Source organism: Chiloscyllium plagiosum, unplaced genomic scaffold (assembly GCF_037043375.1).
Source record: "Chiloscyllium plagiosum isolate Xiang-an unplaced genomic scaffold, Cpla_swu_hap1 HiC_scaffold_27, whole genome shotgun sequence".
Classification (NCBI taxonomy): Eukaryota; Metazoa; Chordata; class Chondrichthyes; order Orectolobiformes; family Hemiscylliidae; genus Chiloscyllium; species Chiloscyllium plagiosum.
Genome location: NW_028270165.1, coordinates 68,297,768 through 68,314,181, shown reverse-complemented (window position 1 = coordinate 68,314,181; position 16,414 = coordinate 68,297,768). Strand labels below are relative to the sequence as shown.

The 16,414-nt window shown below is 41.2% G+C and overlaps 1 protein-coding gene across 1 annotated transcript; it reads left to right on the top strand.

Moving 5' to 3' along the window:
* The first annotated feature begins 6,122 nt into the window (after nt 1–6,122).
* LOC122545558 (proteasome subunit beta type-5-like) lies at nt 6,123–9,170 on the top strand. The gene is made up of 3 exons (XM_087974818.1): nt 6,123–6,348; nt 7,060–7,366; nt 8,351–9,170. The coding sequence occupies exons 1-3, from the start codon at nt 6,145–6,147 to the stop codon at nt 8,635–8,637; spliced, it is 798 nt and encodes a 265-aa protein (XP_087830944.1). The 5' UTR covers nt 6,123–6,144; the 3' UTR covers nt 8,638–9,170.
* Nucleotides 9,171–16,414: the final 7,244 nt, after the last annotated feature.

Below are 16,414 nucleotides of genomic sequence, written 5' to 3'. Positions count from 1 at the left end.
ACAGTAAATATAAGATGTAACAGTAAATGTAAGATGTAACAGTAAATATAAGATGTAACAGTAAATGTAAGATGTAACAGTAAATATAAGATGTAACTGTAAATGTAAGATGTAACTGTAAATATAAGATGTAACTGTAAATGTAAGATGTAACAGTAAATGTAAGATGTAACAGTAAATATAAGATGTAACGGTAAATGTAAGATGTAACAGTAAATGTAAGATGTAACTGTAAATGTAAGATGTAACAGTAAATATAAGATGTAACAGTAAATGTAAGATGTAACAGTAAATATAAGATGTAACTGTAAATGTAAGATGTAACTGTAAATGTAAGATGTAACAGTAAATGTAAGATGTAACTGTAAATGTAAGATGTAACTGTAAATATAAGATGTAACTGTAAATGTAAGATGTAACAGTAAATATAAGATGTAACAGTAAATGTAAGATGTAACAGTAAATGTAAGATGTAACTCTAAATATAAGATGTAACAGTAAATGTAAGATGTAACTGTAAATGTAAGATGTAACAGTAAATATAAGATGTAACTGTAAATGTAAGATGTAACAGTAAATGTAAGATGTAACAGTAAATATAAGATGTAACTGTAAATGTAAGATGTAACAGTAAATGTAAGATGTAACAGTAAATATAAGATGTAACGGTAAATGTAAGATGTAACAGTAAATGTAAGATGTAACAGTAAATGTAAGATGTAACTGTAAATGTAAGATGTAACAGTAAATATAAGATGTAACAGTAAATGTAAGATGTAACAGTAAATATAAGATGTAACTGTAAATGTAAGATGTAACTGTAAATATAAGATGTAACTGTAAATGGAAGATGTAACTGTAAATATAAGATGTAACTGTAAATGTAAGATGTAACTGTAAATATAAGATGTAACAGTAAATGTAAGATGTAACAGTAAATATAAGATGTAACAGTAAATGTAAGATGTAACAGTAAATATAAGATGTAACAGTAAATGTAAGATGTAACAGTAAATGTAAGATGTAACTGTAAATATAAGATGTAACAGTAAATGTAAGATGTAACAGTAAATATAAGATGTAACAGTAAATGTAAGATGTAACTGTAAATATAAGATGTAACAGTAAATGTAAGATGTAACTGTAAATATAAGATGTAACTGTAAATATAAGATGTAAATGTAAATGTAAGATGTAACTGTAAATATAAGATGTAACAGTAAATGTAAGATGTAACTGTAAATGTAAGATGTAACAGTAAATATAAGATGTAATTGTAAATGTAAGATGTAACTGTAAATATAAGATGTAACTGTAAATGTAAGATGTAACTGTAAATATAAGATGTAACAGTAAATATAAGATGTAATTGTAAATGTAAGATGTAACAGTAAATATAAGATGTAACAGTAAATGTAAGATGTAACAGTAAATGTAAGATGTAACAGTAAATATAAGATGTAACAGTAAATGTAAGATGTAACTGTAAATATAAGATGTAACAGTAAATATAAGATGTAACTGTAAATATAAGATGTAACTGTAAATGTAAGATGTAACAGTAAATATAAGATGTAACTGTAAATATAAGATGTAACAGTAAATGTAAGATGTAACTGTAAATATAAGATGTAATTGTAAATGTAAGATGTAACTGTAAATGTAAGATGTAACAGTAAATGTAAGATGTAACAGTAAATATAAGATGTAACAGTAAATGTAAGATGTAACTGTAAATTTAAGATGTAACAGTAAATATAAGATGTAACAGTAAATATAAGATGTAACAGTAAATATAAGATGTAACTGTAAATGTAAGATGTAACAGTAAATATAAGATGTAACTGTGAATATAAGATGTAACAGTAAATGTAAGATGTAACTGTAAATGTAAGATGTAACTGTAAATATAAGATGTAACAGTAAATGTAAGATGTAACTGTAAATGTAAGATGTAACAGTAAATATAAGATGTAACAGTAAATATAAGATGTAACTGTAAATGTAAGATGTAACAGTAAATATAAGATGTAACAGTAAATATAAGATGTAACAGTAAATGTAAGATGTAACTGTAAATATAAGATGTAACAGTAAATGTAAGATGTAACGTAAATGTAAGATGTAACAGTAAATGTAAGATGTAACAGTAAATATAAGATGTAACTGTAAATGTAAGATGTAACAGTAAATGTAAGATGTAACTGTAAATGTAAGATGTAACTGTAAATATAAGATGTAACAGTAAATGTAAGATGTAACAGTAAATATAAGATGTGACTGTAAATGTAAGATGTAACAGTAAATATAAGATGTAACTGTAAATGTAAGATGTAACAGTAAATGTAAGATGTAACTGTTAATGTAAGGTGTAACTGTAAATATAAGATGTAACAGTAAATGTAAGATGTAACAGTAAATATAAGATGTAACTGTAAATGTAAGATGTAACAGTAAATATAAGATGTAACTGTAAATGTAAGATGTAACAGTAAATATAAGATGTAACTGTAAATGTAAGATGTAACAGTAAATGTAAGATGTAACTGTAAATGTAAGATGTAACAGTAAATATAAGATGTAACAGTAAATATAAGATGTAACAGTAAATGTAAGATGTAACTGTAAATATAAGATGTAACAGTAAATATAAGATGTAACAGTAAATGTAAGATGTAACTGTAAATGTAAGATGTAACAGTAAATGTAAGATGTAACTGTAAATGTAAGATGTAACTGTAAATATAAGATGTAACAGTAAATATAAGATGTAACTGTAAATGTAAGATGTAACAGTAAATATAAGATGTAACTGTAAATATAAGATGTAACAGTAAATATAAGATGTAACTGTAAATGTAAGATGTAACAGTAAATATAAGATGTAACAGTAAATGTAAGATGTAACTGTAAATGTAAGATGTAACAGTAAATGTAAGATGTAACAGTAAATATAAGATGTAACTGTAAATGTAAGATGTAACTGTAAATGTAAGATGTAACAGTAAATGTAAGATGTAACAGTAAATATAAGATGTAACAGTAAATGTAAGATGTAATTGTTAATGTAAGATGTAACAGTAAATGTAAGATGTAACAGTAAATATAAGATGTAACTGTAAATGTAAGATGTAACAGTAAATATAAGATGTAACAGTAAATGTAAGATGTAACTGTAAATGTAAGATGTAACAGTAAATGTAAGATGTAACAGTAAATATAAGATGTAACAGTAAATGTAAGATGTAATTGTTAATGTAAGATGTAACAGTAAATGTAAGATGTAACAGTAAATATAAGATGTAACTGTAAATGTAAGATGTAACAGTAAATGTAAGATGTAACAGTAAATATAAGATGTAACTGTAAATGTAAGATGTAACTGTAAATATAAGATGTAACAGTAAATATAAGATGTAACTGTAAATGTAAGATGTAACTGTAAATATAAGATGTAACTGTAAATATAAGATGTAACTGTAAATGTAAGATGTAACAGTAAATATAAGATGTAACAGTAAATATAAGATGTAACTGTAAATATAAGATGTAACAGTAAATGTAAGATGTAACTGTAAATATAAGATGTAACAGTAAATGTAAGATGTAACTGTAAATATAAGATGTAACAGTAAATATAAGATGTAATTGTTAATGTAAGATGTAACAGTAAATGTAAGATGTAACTGTAAATATAAGATGTAACAGTAAATGTAAGATGTAACAGTAAATATAAGATGTAACTGTAAATGTAAGATGTAACAGTAAATATAAGATGTAACAGTAAATGTAAGATGTAACTGTAAATGTAAGATGTAACTGTAAATATAAGATGTAACAGTAAATATAAGATGTAATTGTTAATGTGAGATATAACTGTAAATATAAGATGTAACTGTAAATGTAAGATGTAACTGTAAATATAAGATGTAACAGTAAATATAAGATGTAACAGTAAATGTAAGATGTAACAGTAAATATAAGATGTAACAGTAAATGTAAGATGTAACAGTAAATATAAGATGTAACTGTAAATATAAGATGTAACAGTAAATGTAAGATGTAACAGTAGATATAAGATGTAACTGTAAATGTAAGATGTAACTGTAAATATAAGATGTAACTGTAAATATAAGATGTAACAGTAAATGTAAGATGTAACTGTAAATATAAGATGTAACAGTAAATATAAGATGTAATTGTTAATGTAAGATGTAACTGTAAATGTAAGATGTAACTGTAAATGTAAGATGTAACAGTAAATATAAGATGTAACAGTAAATTTAAGATGTAACTGTAAATATAAGATGTAACTGTAAATATAAGATGTAACAGTAAATGTAAGATGTAACTGTAAATGTAAGATGTAACTGTAAATATAAGATGTAACTGTAAATATAAGATGTAACAGTAAATGTAAGATGTAACTGTAAATATAAGATGTAACAGTAAATATAAGATGTAACAGTAAATGTAAGATGTAACTGTAAATGTAAGATGTAACAGTAAATGTAAGATGTAACTGTAAATATAAGATGTAACAGTAAATGTAAGATGTAACTGTAAATATAAGATGTAACTGTAAATATAAGATGTAACAGTAAATGTAAGATGTAACTGTAAATGTAAGATGTAACAGTAAATGTAAGATGTAACAGTAAATGTAAGATGTAACTGTAAATGTAAGATGTAACTGTAAATGTAAGATGTAACAGTAAATGTAAGATGTAACTGTAAATATAAGATGTAACAGTAAATGTAAGATGTAACAGTAAATATAAGATGTAACAGTAAATATAAGATGTAACTGTAAATATAAGATGTAACAGTAAATATAAGATGTAACTGTAAATATAAGATGTAACAGTAAATATAAGATGTAACTGTAAATATAAGATGTAACAGTAAATGTAAGATGTAACAGTAAATATAAGATGTAACTGTAAATATAAGATGTAACTGTAAATATAAGATGTAACAGTAAATATAAGATGTAACTGTAAATGTAAGATGTAACAGTAAATATAAGATGTAACAGTAAATATAAGATGTAACAGTAAATGTAAGATGTAACTGTAAATATAAGATGTAACAGTAAATATAAGATGTAACTGTAAATATAAGATGTAACTGTAAATGTAAGATGTAACAGTAAATGTAAGATGTAACAGTAAATATAAGATGTAACAGTAAATATAAGATGTAACAGTAAATGTAAGATGTAACAGTAAATATAAGATGTAACTGTAAATGTAAGATGTAACAGTAAATATAAGATGTAACAGTAAATGTAAGATGTAACTGTAAATGTAAGATGTAACAGTAAATGTAAGATGTAACTGTAAATGTAAGATGTAACAGTAAATGTAAGATGTAACTGTAAATATAAGATGTAACAGTAAATGTAAGATGTAACTGTAAATGTAAGATGTAACTGTAAATATAAGATGTAACAGTAAATATAAGATGTAACTGTAAATATAAGATGTAACAGTAAATGTAAGATGTAACAGTAAATGTAAGATGTAACTGTAAATATAAGATGTAACAGTAAATATAAGATGTAACTGTAAATATAAGATGTAACAGTAAATGTAAGATGTAACTGTAAATATAAGACGTAACAGTAAATATAAGATGTAACTGTAAATGTAAGATGTAACAGTAAATGTAAGATGTAACAGTAAATATAAGATGTAACAGTAAATATAAGATGTAACTGTAAATGTAAGATGTAACAGTAAATGTAAGATGTAACTGTAAATATAAGATGTAACTGTAAATGTAAGATGTAACTGTAAATGTAAGATGTAACAGTAAATGTAAGATGTAACTGTAAATATAAGATGTAACTGTAAATGTAAGATGTAACTGTAAATGTAAGATGTAACAGTAAATGTAAGATGTAACTGTAAATATATAATATGATTGTTAATGTAAGATGTAAGGGGCAGCAGCGCCTCCCAATGTCCGGGGGATGACACAACAAACTCTGTTGCTCCACCTGCTGCAGCCTGAGTCATCCAGGACCACCCACTTCCGGGTCTTCCAGGGACATACATCGAACCACGATCACATCGATCCGCGTGACGCCATTTCCGGTCCCGCTCGCTCACCCTCCCTCCCCCCCACTTCCGGATCAAGATGGCGCTGGCGGACGTGCTGAGTTGTCCCTCGTCGGGGTCCCGGAGCAGCTGGTCCCCGGGGCTGGGAGCGGCAGCGGCCCCAGGCCCAGACCGAGGCCGGGAGCTGCTGGGGCTGGATTTCCTGCTGGCCCCGGGGGCCCGGGAGAGTGGCACCGGGGACAGGATCGAGATTTTACACGGAACCACCACCTTGGGCTTCCGGGTCAGAGCCAGCTCCCGCGGCACCGACCCCCCACCCCATCACCCCTCACCCCCTCCCTCAACTCCCCCCTCACCCCCCCCCACACACACTCCACCCCACACAGACCTCACACACCCTCAACCCCCCCTTCCCCCTCCCAACCCCCTCACCCCCCTCACCCCACACTCCCCCCTCACCCCCCTCCCAACCCCACACACACCCCCAAGACTCACTCCCCCCACCCCCTCCCACCTCACACTCCCCCTCACACACACACCCCATCCAACACCCACCCACCCCACAACCCCCCCACCCCCTCCCACAACCCCCCCCCACACACCCTCACCACCCCACCCCCAACACCCTCCCCCTCCCCACCCCCCCTCAACCCCCACCTCACCCTGTCCCTCGCCACCCCCCATTCCCCCCCCCCACACACACCCCCCTCAACCCCAACACTCACCCCCCCCCCCCGCAAACTCACTTGCCCCACCCCCACACTCTCACCCACTCACCTCCCCACCCCCCACCCCCGACCGAGGTGGGTGAGAGACAGGAAGGAGACAGACTGCATGGGGAGGGGTGTGGGAGGGACGGGGTGACGGAGAGAGACGGGACGAGAGAGGTTGTGAACAGGAAGGATGGATGACGGTAAAGACTGAACAAGCAGCCGTGGCCTCCCACCCCGACAGTGTCTCTGATTTCCTTTCTCTCTCTCTCTCTCCGGTCCAGTTTGCCCACGGTGTGATTGTGGCGGTGGATTCCCGGGCCACTGCCGGCTCTTACGTGGCGTCCCAGACGGTGAAGAAGGTGATTGAGATTAACCCATACCTCCTGGGTACTATGGCCGGGGGGGCAGCTGACTGCAGCTTCTGGGAGCGCCTCCTGGCCCGTCAGTGCCGCATCTACGAGCTGAGGAACAAGGAGAGGATCTCTGTGGCTGCTGCCTCCAAGCTGCTGGCTAACATGGTCTACCAGTACAAAGGCATGGGCCTCTCCATGGGCACCATGATCTGTGGCTGGGACAAGAGAGGGCCAGGTAAGGGGGCAGCCTGGGGTACTGTCCATTCACCCTCCTTATCCCTCAGGTTGGGTGTTGACGGGACTCATCTCAATCCGAGAATCCCTGTGCTGTGGACAGAGGTCCTGCAGCCCAATAAGCAGAGTATCCCACCCAGACCCATTCCCCTACCCTGTTACCCCACATTTACCCCTGACTAATGCACCTAACCTACATACCACTGGGCACTGTGGTTAATTTAGCATGGCCAATCCACCCTAACCTGTATATTCCTGGGCACTATGGGTAATTTATCACAACCAATCCACCCTAACCTGCACATCCCTGGGCACTATGGGTAATTTAGCATGGCCAATCCACCCTAACCTGTACATTCCTGGGCACTATGGGTAATTTATCACAACCAATCCACCCTAACCTGCACATCCCTGGGCACTATGGGTAATTTAGCACGGCCAATCCAGCCTAACCTATACATCCCTGGGCACTATGGGTAATTTAGCATGGTCAATCCAGCCTAACCTGCACATCCCTGGGCACGATGGGTAATTTAGCACGGCCAATCCATCCTAACCTTCACATCCCTGGGCACGATGGGTAATTTAGCACGGCCAATCCATCCTAACCTTCACATCCCTGGGCACTATGGGTAATTTAGCATGGCCAATCCACCCTAACCTGCACATCCCTGGGCACTATGGGTAATTTCGCCCGGCCAATCCACCCTAACCTGCACACCTTTGGACTGTGGGTGGAAACCCACACAGATGCACTGGGGGGAGAATGTGCAAACTCCACACAGACAGTTACCCGAGGCGGGAATCGAACCTGGGTCCCTGGCGCCGTGAGGCAGCAGCGCTAACCACTGAGCCACCGTGTCACCTTCGAGTCTCTGAAATGTGTGCTGCCCCTGCAGTCGGCCATCTTGGATGGTGCTTCTGCCTTGGTTCTCTCCCACCCTCTCTGACTTTCTCTCTCTCTCTCACACACCCCCTCCTCCAGGTCTCTATTACGTCGACAGCGAGGGGAATCGAGTCTCGGGCCAGGTCTTCTCGGTGGGCTCGGGCTCCGTCTACGCGTACGGCGTGCTGGACCGGGCATACCGCCATGACATGAGCCCCGCCGAGGCCTACGAGCTGGCCAAGAAAGCTATCTACCACGCCACTTACCGCGACGCCTACTCCGGGGGGATCGTCAGCCTCTACCACGTCAAGGAGACCGGCTGGGTGCGCATCTGTCGCGATGACGTCATGGACCTCCATCAGAAGTACAAAGAGGCCTGTGACTAAAGCCGGGGCATTGGGGTGGGGGCGCAGGCTGCAGAGGATAGGAGACATGCTCAGGGCTGGGGGCAGGGCGGTTTGTTCATTGAGTTGAGGTTTGCTCCGGCAGAGTCAGGTGAGGGAACCCCCGCCTCCCTTCTATCTCTCTCACTCTTGCTCCCCTCCCCCAGTCCAAGCTCAGAGGTATTTCACTGGCTGTGGGTGCAGGTGGAGGAGGAGACAAGAGAGAGAGAGAGATGCATCTTCTGTGCCCCAGCTTTACAAATCTCTGATGGGTTTGGGAGGGGTGCGCCTGGGAATTCTGTGGGCGAACACTCCACTGTCTCCCCTCCTTTCGATGTAAGCGTGGGAAGGACCTTAATGAGGATCAGACACAGGGTTGGGGGGGTGGGGGGGGGGATGGTTTGTCTTTTGGGATTGAGGAGTGAGACCCATTTTGACCCAGATCTGGGCACTTTGTAACGGTCGCTCCCACGTTAACACTAATCCTGTGTAGTTGTGTTTCCTTGCTTGGAATGGCAATAAACTGTTACGTTTAAGGGTCTGGTTGTGCCATTTCTGGTCAGGGATCTGAGTGTAATCTTGTATTTTTTAAAAATTCATTCACGGGATGAGGACGTGGCTGGCCAAGCCAGCATTTATTGCCCAGAGGGCAGTTAAGAGTCAACAACAATGCTGTGGGTCTGGAGTCGCATGTAGGCCAGACCAGGTAGGGATGGAAGATTCCTTCCCTTAAGGGTGTCAGTAAACCGGGCGGGTTTTTCCAACGTTTGACAAAGGATTCGAGTTCTAATTACACCATCTGCCGTGGCGGGATTTGAGCCCAGTTCCCCAGAGCATTACCTGGGCCTCTGGATTAACAGTCTAGCGATACTGTCACTAGGCCATCGCCTACCCTCAAGCTGTATGTCTCATATATGTTTCAACTTGAGCGATGCGAAACAAGAGGGAGCAGCTAATAGGACCCAATTTAGACCGTCCTGCGTGGAAAGGAGATGGAGAGGAAAGGATAGCAAAGGTGATTCTGGATAGGAGCGAGAGTGACAGGGTAGTTGTTCTGGGAGACTTGAACTTTCCAAATATTGACTGGGAATGCTGGAGTGTGAATTAGATGAATCAGTTTTTGTCCAATGTGTGTAGGAGGGTTTCCTGACACAGTATGTAGACAGACCAACAAGGGGCGAGGCCACATTGGATTTGGTACTGGGGCATGAACCTGGTAGGTGAGCACTTTGCTGATAGTGACCACAATTTGGTATATTCATTTTAGTGATGGAAAGGGATAGGTATATAGCACAGGGTAAGAGCTATAGCTGGGGGAAACACAATGATGTGATTAGGCAAGATATAGGATGGGGAAAGAAACTGCAGGGGATGGGCACAACTGAAATGTGGAGCTTATTCAAGGAACAGCTACTGTGTGTCCTTGGAAAGTATGTACCCGTCAGGCAGGAAGGAAGTGGTTGAGCGTGGGAGCCGTGGTTTACTAAGGAAGGCAAATCTCTTGTCAAGAGGAAGGAGGAGGATTATATAAAGATGAGACATGAAGGCTCAGTTAGGGCAGGAAAGACCTAAAGAGAGAGAGAGCTAAGAAGAGCCAGGAGGGGGGACGTGAGAAGTTGTTGGCAGATAGATTAGATTAGATTAGATTAGATTACTTACAGTGTGGAAACAGGCCCTTCGGCCCAACAAGTCCACACCGCCCCGCCGAAGCGCAACCCACCCATACCCCTACACTTACCCCTTACCTAACACTACGGGCAATTTAGCATGGCCAATTCACCTGACCTGCACATCTTTGGACTGTGGGAGGAAACCGGAGCACCCGGAGGAAACCCACGCAGACACGGGGAGAACGTGCAAACTCCACACAGTCAGTCGCCTGAGGTGGGAATTGAAACCGGGTCTCTGGTGCTGTGAGGCAGCAGTGCTAACCACTGTGCTACCGTGCCGCCCATAGATAGGATCAAGGAAAACCCTAAGGCTTTCTCTAGGTACATCAGGAATAAAAGAATGACGAGAGTAAGATTAGGGCCAATCAAGGACAGTAGTGGGAAGTTGTGCATGCAGTCAGAGATGGGAGAAGCGCTAAATGAATATTTTTGTCGGTATTCACACTGGAAAAAGACAGTGTTGTCGAGGAGAATACTGAGATACAGCCTACTCGACTAGATGGGATTGAGGCTCACAGGAGGTGTTATCTATTTGCACACTTTCCAGAATCGCTAAGTCCCCTGGACTGCATGGGAAGCCAGGGAGGAGATTGCAGAGCCTTTGGCTTTGATTGTTGTCATCATTGTCTGCAGGAATAGTGCCAGATAGCAAATGCTGTCCCCTTGTTCAAGAAGGGAAGTAGGGACAACCCTGGTAATTATAGACCAATGAGCCTTATTTTGGATGTGGGTAAATTATTGGAAAGGGTTATAAGAGATAGCATTTATAATCATCTGGAAAGGAATAAGTTGATTAGGGATAGTCAGCACGGTTTTGTGAAGGGTGGGTCATTCCTCACAAACCTTATTGAATTCTTTGAGAAGGTGACTAAACAGATGGATGTGGGTAAAGAGGTTGATGTGGTGTATGTGGATTTCAGTAAGGCCTTTGATAAGGTTCCCCACAGTAGCTATTGCACAAAATACAAAGGGATGGGTAGGAGGGTGATTTCGCGGTTTGGATCAGAAATTGGCGAGCTGAAATAAGACAGAGGGTGGTGGTTGATGGGAGATATTCATCCTGGAGTTCAGTTACTTGTGGTGTACCACGAGGGTCTGTTTTGGGTCCACTGCTGTTTGTCATTTTTATAAATGACCTGGATGAGGGCATAGAAGGACAGGTCAGTAAATTTGCGTATGACACTAAGGTCAGTAGACGAAAGTGAGGACTGCAGATACAGGATGATGAGCTTTTGCCCGAAACGTTGACTCAGGTCGGTAGAGTTGTGGATAGTCCCAAACGATATTGTGGGTTTTACAGATGGATAGAGATAAGCTGCAGAGCTGGGCTGAGGGGTGGCAAAGGGAGTTTAATGTGGAAAGGTGTGAGGTGATTCACTTTGGAAGGAGTAACAAGAATGCAGAGTACTGGGCTAATGGTAAGTAGTGTAGATGAACAGAGAGATCTCGGTGTCCATGCACATAGATCCCTGAAAGTTGCCACCCAAGTTGTTGGGGTGGCTAACAAGGCATACGGTGTGGTAACTTTTATTGGGAGAGGGATTGAGATTCGGAGCCACGGGGTCACACTGCAGCTGTACAAAACTCTGGTGCAGCCCCATTTGGAGTATTGCGTACAGTTCTGGTCACCGCATTATAGGAAGGATGTGGAAGCATTGCAAAGGGTTCAGAGGGGATTTACCAGGATGTTGCCTGGTATGGAGGGAAGGTCTTATAAGGAAAGGCTGAGGGACTTGAGGCTGTTTCGTTAGAGAGAAGGTTGAGAGGTGATTTTATAGAGACATATAAGATAATCAGAGGGTTAGATAGGGTGGATAGTGAGAGCCTTTTTCCTCGGATGGTGATGGCGAGCACAAGGGGAGATAGCTTTAAACTGAGGGGTGATAGATATAGGACAGATGTCAGAGGTAGTTTCTTTACTCCGAGAGTAGTAGGGGCGTGGAACGCACTGTCTGCAACAGAAGTAGACTCGCCACCTTTAAGGGCGTTTAAATGTGCATTGGAGAGGCACATGGACGAGAATGGGATAGTGTAGGTTAGATGGGCTTCAGATCGGTTTCACAGGTTGGCCCAACATTGAGGGCTGAAGGGCCTGTACAGCGCTGGAATGTTCTAGAACCAAAACAATGAGCATTACCCCCTCGAGAGGAAATGAGTCCGTGACTAAATACAAAGGCAAGTGTTTCTCAACCCATTTGCAGGTTTAATCTGAATTTTGTCTCACTGATTATTACACGTTATTTATAAAATTATAATGCAGACAGCATACTCCAAAACCAGGAATCCACTCAGTTAAATGGCAGGTATTCCAGTGCTCCTACAGTGATTATTAAAATTAAAGGATCATTGGAAATAAGAGCAAGAGAAGGACATTTGCCTCCTTGAGCCAGCTCTGCTTATCGATAAGGTCGTGGTTGACCTGGGCTCAGCATTGCTTTCCTTCCCGTCCCACATAACTCTCAACTCCCTCAATCAAGACCCTGTCCAACTCAGCCTTGGATATGTTCAGTGGCCCAACCTCCACTGCTTTCTGGGAAAGAGAGAATCCCCAGACTCCTCATCCTCACAAGGTAGTGAAGTTCATCCTCCTCTCCAACAGAGAGGCCTGCGTGGAGTGGAGAAGATACTTACACTGTAAGGAGAGACCAGGATCCGAGGGCATTGCCTCAGTGTGAAGGGACGACCCTTTAAGACCGACATGAGGAGGAATCTCTTCAGCCAGAGGGTGGGCTCCTCTGTGGAACTCATTGCCACAGAGGGCTGTGGAGGCCAAGTCATCAAGTGTCCTGAAGGTAGAGATAGGTAGGTTCTCGATTAGTAAGGGGGATCGAGGGTTACAGGGAGAAAGCAGAGAATGAAGTTGAGAAACATCTCAGTGGGCCAAATGGCGTAATTCTGCTGCTGGGTTGTGTGGTCCTTAACGATTTCGGCGAGAGAACTAACACACTTTGACCAAGTGTGTAGATGAGGGTAGAGCCGAGAGTGTGGTGCTGGAAAAGCACGGCAGGAGAATCCAAGTTTCGGGCATCAGCCCCTCATCAGGAACAGAGATGATGTAGTTTGTACGGATTTCAGCAAGGCCTTTTCCAAGGAGCCACGTGGGAAACTGGTAAAAGGTAGTAGCTCATGGGATCCAAGGTAACTCGTCAAGTTGGATCCAAAAATTGGTTTAGTGGCAGGGGCCAGACGGCGGTGATAGAAGACTGGGCCCCTCATTGTTTGTGATATTCATAAATGGTGCAGATGAGAATGTTGGGGGGAGGTGATGAGTACGTTTGTGGATAAGTGGTTGGCAGTGATGAGGGACACCTTAGATTGCAGGAGGGTATAGTTGAGTTGGTCAGATTTAACCCTGATAAATGTGAGGCCATGCAGTTTGGAAGAACAACAAGACAAGGGAATACTCAACGAAAGGCAGGACACGGGGAAATTCAGAGGAACGGTGGGATCTTGGGGGAGCCTGTCCACCGATCCCTGAAGGTGGCAGGGCAGGTTGATAGTGGAATGACAAAGATATATACAGGACGCCCGCCTTTATCAGTGAACGTATAGATGACAGGAGCATGGAGGGTACACTGGACCTGTGCAGAACTTGGGTTAGGTCACAGCTGAAGTAGTGTGTGCAGTTTCTGGTCTCCACACTATGGCAAGGATGTGATTGTACTGGAGGTGGGAGGGGCGGCAGAGGGGATTCACTAGGATGCTGCCTACGATGGCACAATTTAGTTATGAAGAGAGGCTGAATAAACTCAGGATGTTTTCTTTAGAACATGATTTGGAGGTGCCGGTGTTGGACTGGGGTGTACAAGGTTAAAAATCACACAACACCAGGTTATAGTCCAACAGGTTTAATTGGAAGCATCGGCTTTCAGAGCTCTGCTCCTTCAAACAAGACTTCCTCTCTCCACAGGACCTCCAACCAACACTACACACCATGTATAGTGACATTTTCTTCCTCTGGACCCATGGCGAGGAGTCACTGAAACAACTCCACAGTGATATCAACGAGTTTCATCCCAGCATCAAACTTACCATGGACTACTCTTTAGTTATCAGTCTCATTCTTGGACACGTGCATCTCCATTAAGGATGGGCGCCTCACTCTACTGCAAACCCACCGATAACCTCACAATACTACACTTCTCCAGCTTCCACCCAAAATCTACTAAAACAGCCATCCCCTGTGGAGAAGTCCTACGCATACACAGGATCTATTCAGATGAAAGACGATTACCTGAAGGAGTAGTGCTCCGAAAGCTAGTGCTTCCTAGTAAACCTGTCGGACTATAACCTGGGGATTGTGTGATTTTGTTTTAACCTTCTTTACAGCAGAGAAGGTAGAAGGAGATTCTGATTGAGGTGTATAAGATTATGAAGTGGGGGGGGGCAGACAGGGTGGAGAGAAAGCAGCTGCACCCCTTCATCCGAAGGTCAAGACCAAGGGGCACACTTTTAAAACGAAGGGGACGAGGTTTCGAGGGAATTTGAGGAAGATCTGTTTTCACCCAGAGGGTAATGGGAATCTGGAACACATTCCCTGGGAGGGTTGTTGAGGTTGGAAACCTCACAACCTTTAAAAAAACGCTTAGATGAACTTTTGAAGTGTCCCGACATTCAGCACTATGGACCTAGTGCTGGAAAGTAGGACTGGTGTAGGCAGAAGTGTAACATAAAGCTGGGTGGGATGGTGAACTGTGAAGTATAGTCCAGGGAATTACAGACCAGTCAGTCTTCTGTTAGTGCTGGGTAAACTACTGGCCCAGGATTCTGAGAGACAGGATTTATGATTACTTGGAAAACCATAGTTTGATTAGAGACAGTCAGCATGGCTTTGTGAGGGGCAGGTCATGCCTCACAAGCCTGATTGAATCCTTTGAGAATGTGACAAAACACATTGATGAAGGCAGAGCTGTGGATGTGATGCACATGGATCTTTGCAATGCATTGGATAATGTTTCCGATTGTAGGCTCATTCAGAAAGTAAGGAGCGTGGGATACAGGGAAATTTGGCTGCCTGGATACAGAATTAGCTGGCCATTAGAAGACAAAGGGTGATGGCAGATGGAAAGTATTCAGCCTTGAGCTATGTAACCTGTGGTGTTCTGCAGGGATCTGTTCTGGGACCTCTGCTCTTTATGATTTTTATAAAGGACTAGGATAAGGAATTGGAAGGGTGGGTTAGTAGGTTTGCCAATGACATGAAGGTTGGTGGTGTTGTTGATAGTGTGGAGGGCTGTGGAGCTTGAAATGAGACACTGACAGGATATAGAACTGGGCTGAGTGTGGCAGATGGAGTTTAACCTGGTATAGAGAAGTCATTCACTTTGGAAGGTTGAATTTGAATGCAGAACACAGGGTTAAAGGCAGGGTTCTTGGCAGTGTGGAGGAACAGAGGGATCTTGGGGTCCATGTCCATAGATCCCTGAATGTTGCCACCCAAGTTGGTAGGGTTGTGTAGAAGGCGTATGGTGTGTCGCCTTTCATTAGCAGGGGAATTGAGTTTAAGAGCTGTGAGGTTATGCTGCAGCTCTATAGAGCCCTGGTTAGAGCACACTTGGTATATTGTGTTCAGTTATGGTCGCCTCATTACAGGAAGGATGCGCAAGCTTTCGAGATGGTACGGAGGAGATGTACCAAGATGCTGCCTGGACTGGAGGGCATGTCTTATAATGAAAGGTTGAGAGAGCTAGGGATTTTCTCATTGGAGCAAAGAAGGATGAGAGGTGACGTGATAGAGGTGTATAAGACGATTAGGAGGCATGGATAAAGTGGATAGCTAGAGGCTTTTTCCCAGGGCAGGAATGTCTATCACAAGAGGGTATAATTTTAAGGTGATTAGAGGAAGGTTTAGGGGAGATGTCAGAGGTAGGCTCTTTACTCAGACAGTGGTGGGTGCCAGCAGTGGTAGTCGAGTCAGATACATTAGGGACAGTTAAGTGACTCTTGGCTCGGCACATGGAAGTTAGGCAAAAGTGAGGACTGCAGATGCTGGAGATTACAGTCGAGATTAGAGGGATGCTGGAAAAGCACAGCAAGTCAGGCAGCATCCGAGGAGCAGGAACATCGACGTTTCAGGCAGGAGCCCTTCATCCCTTAGTACAAAGGAGGGC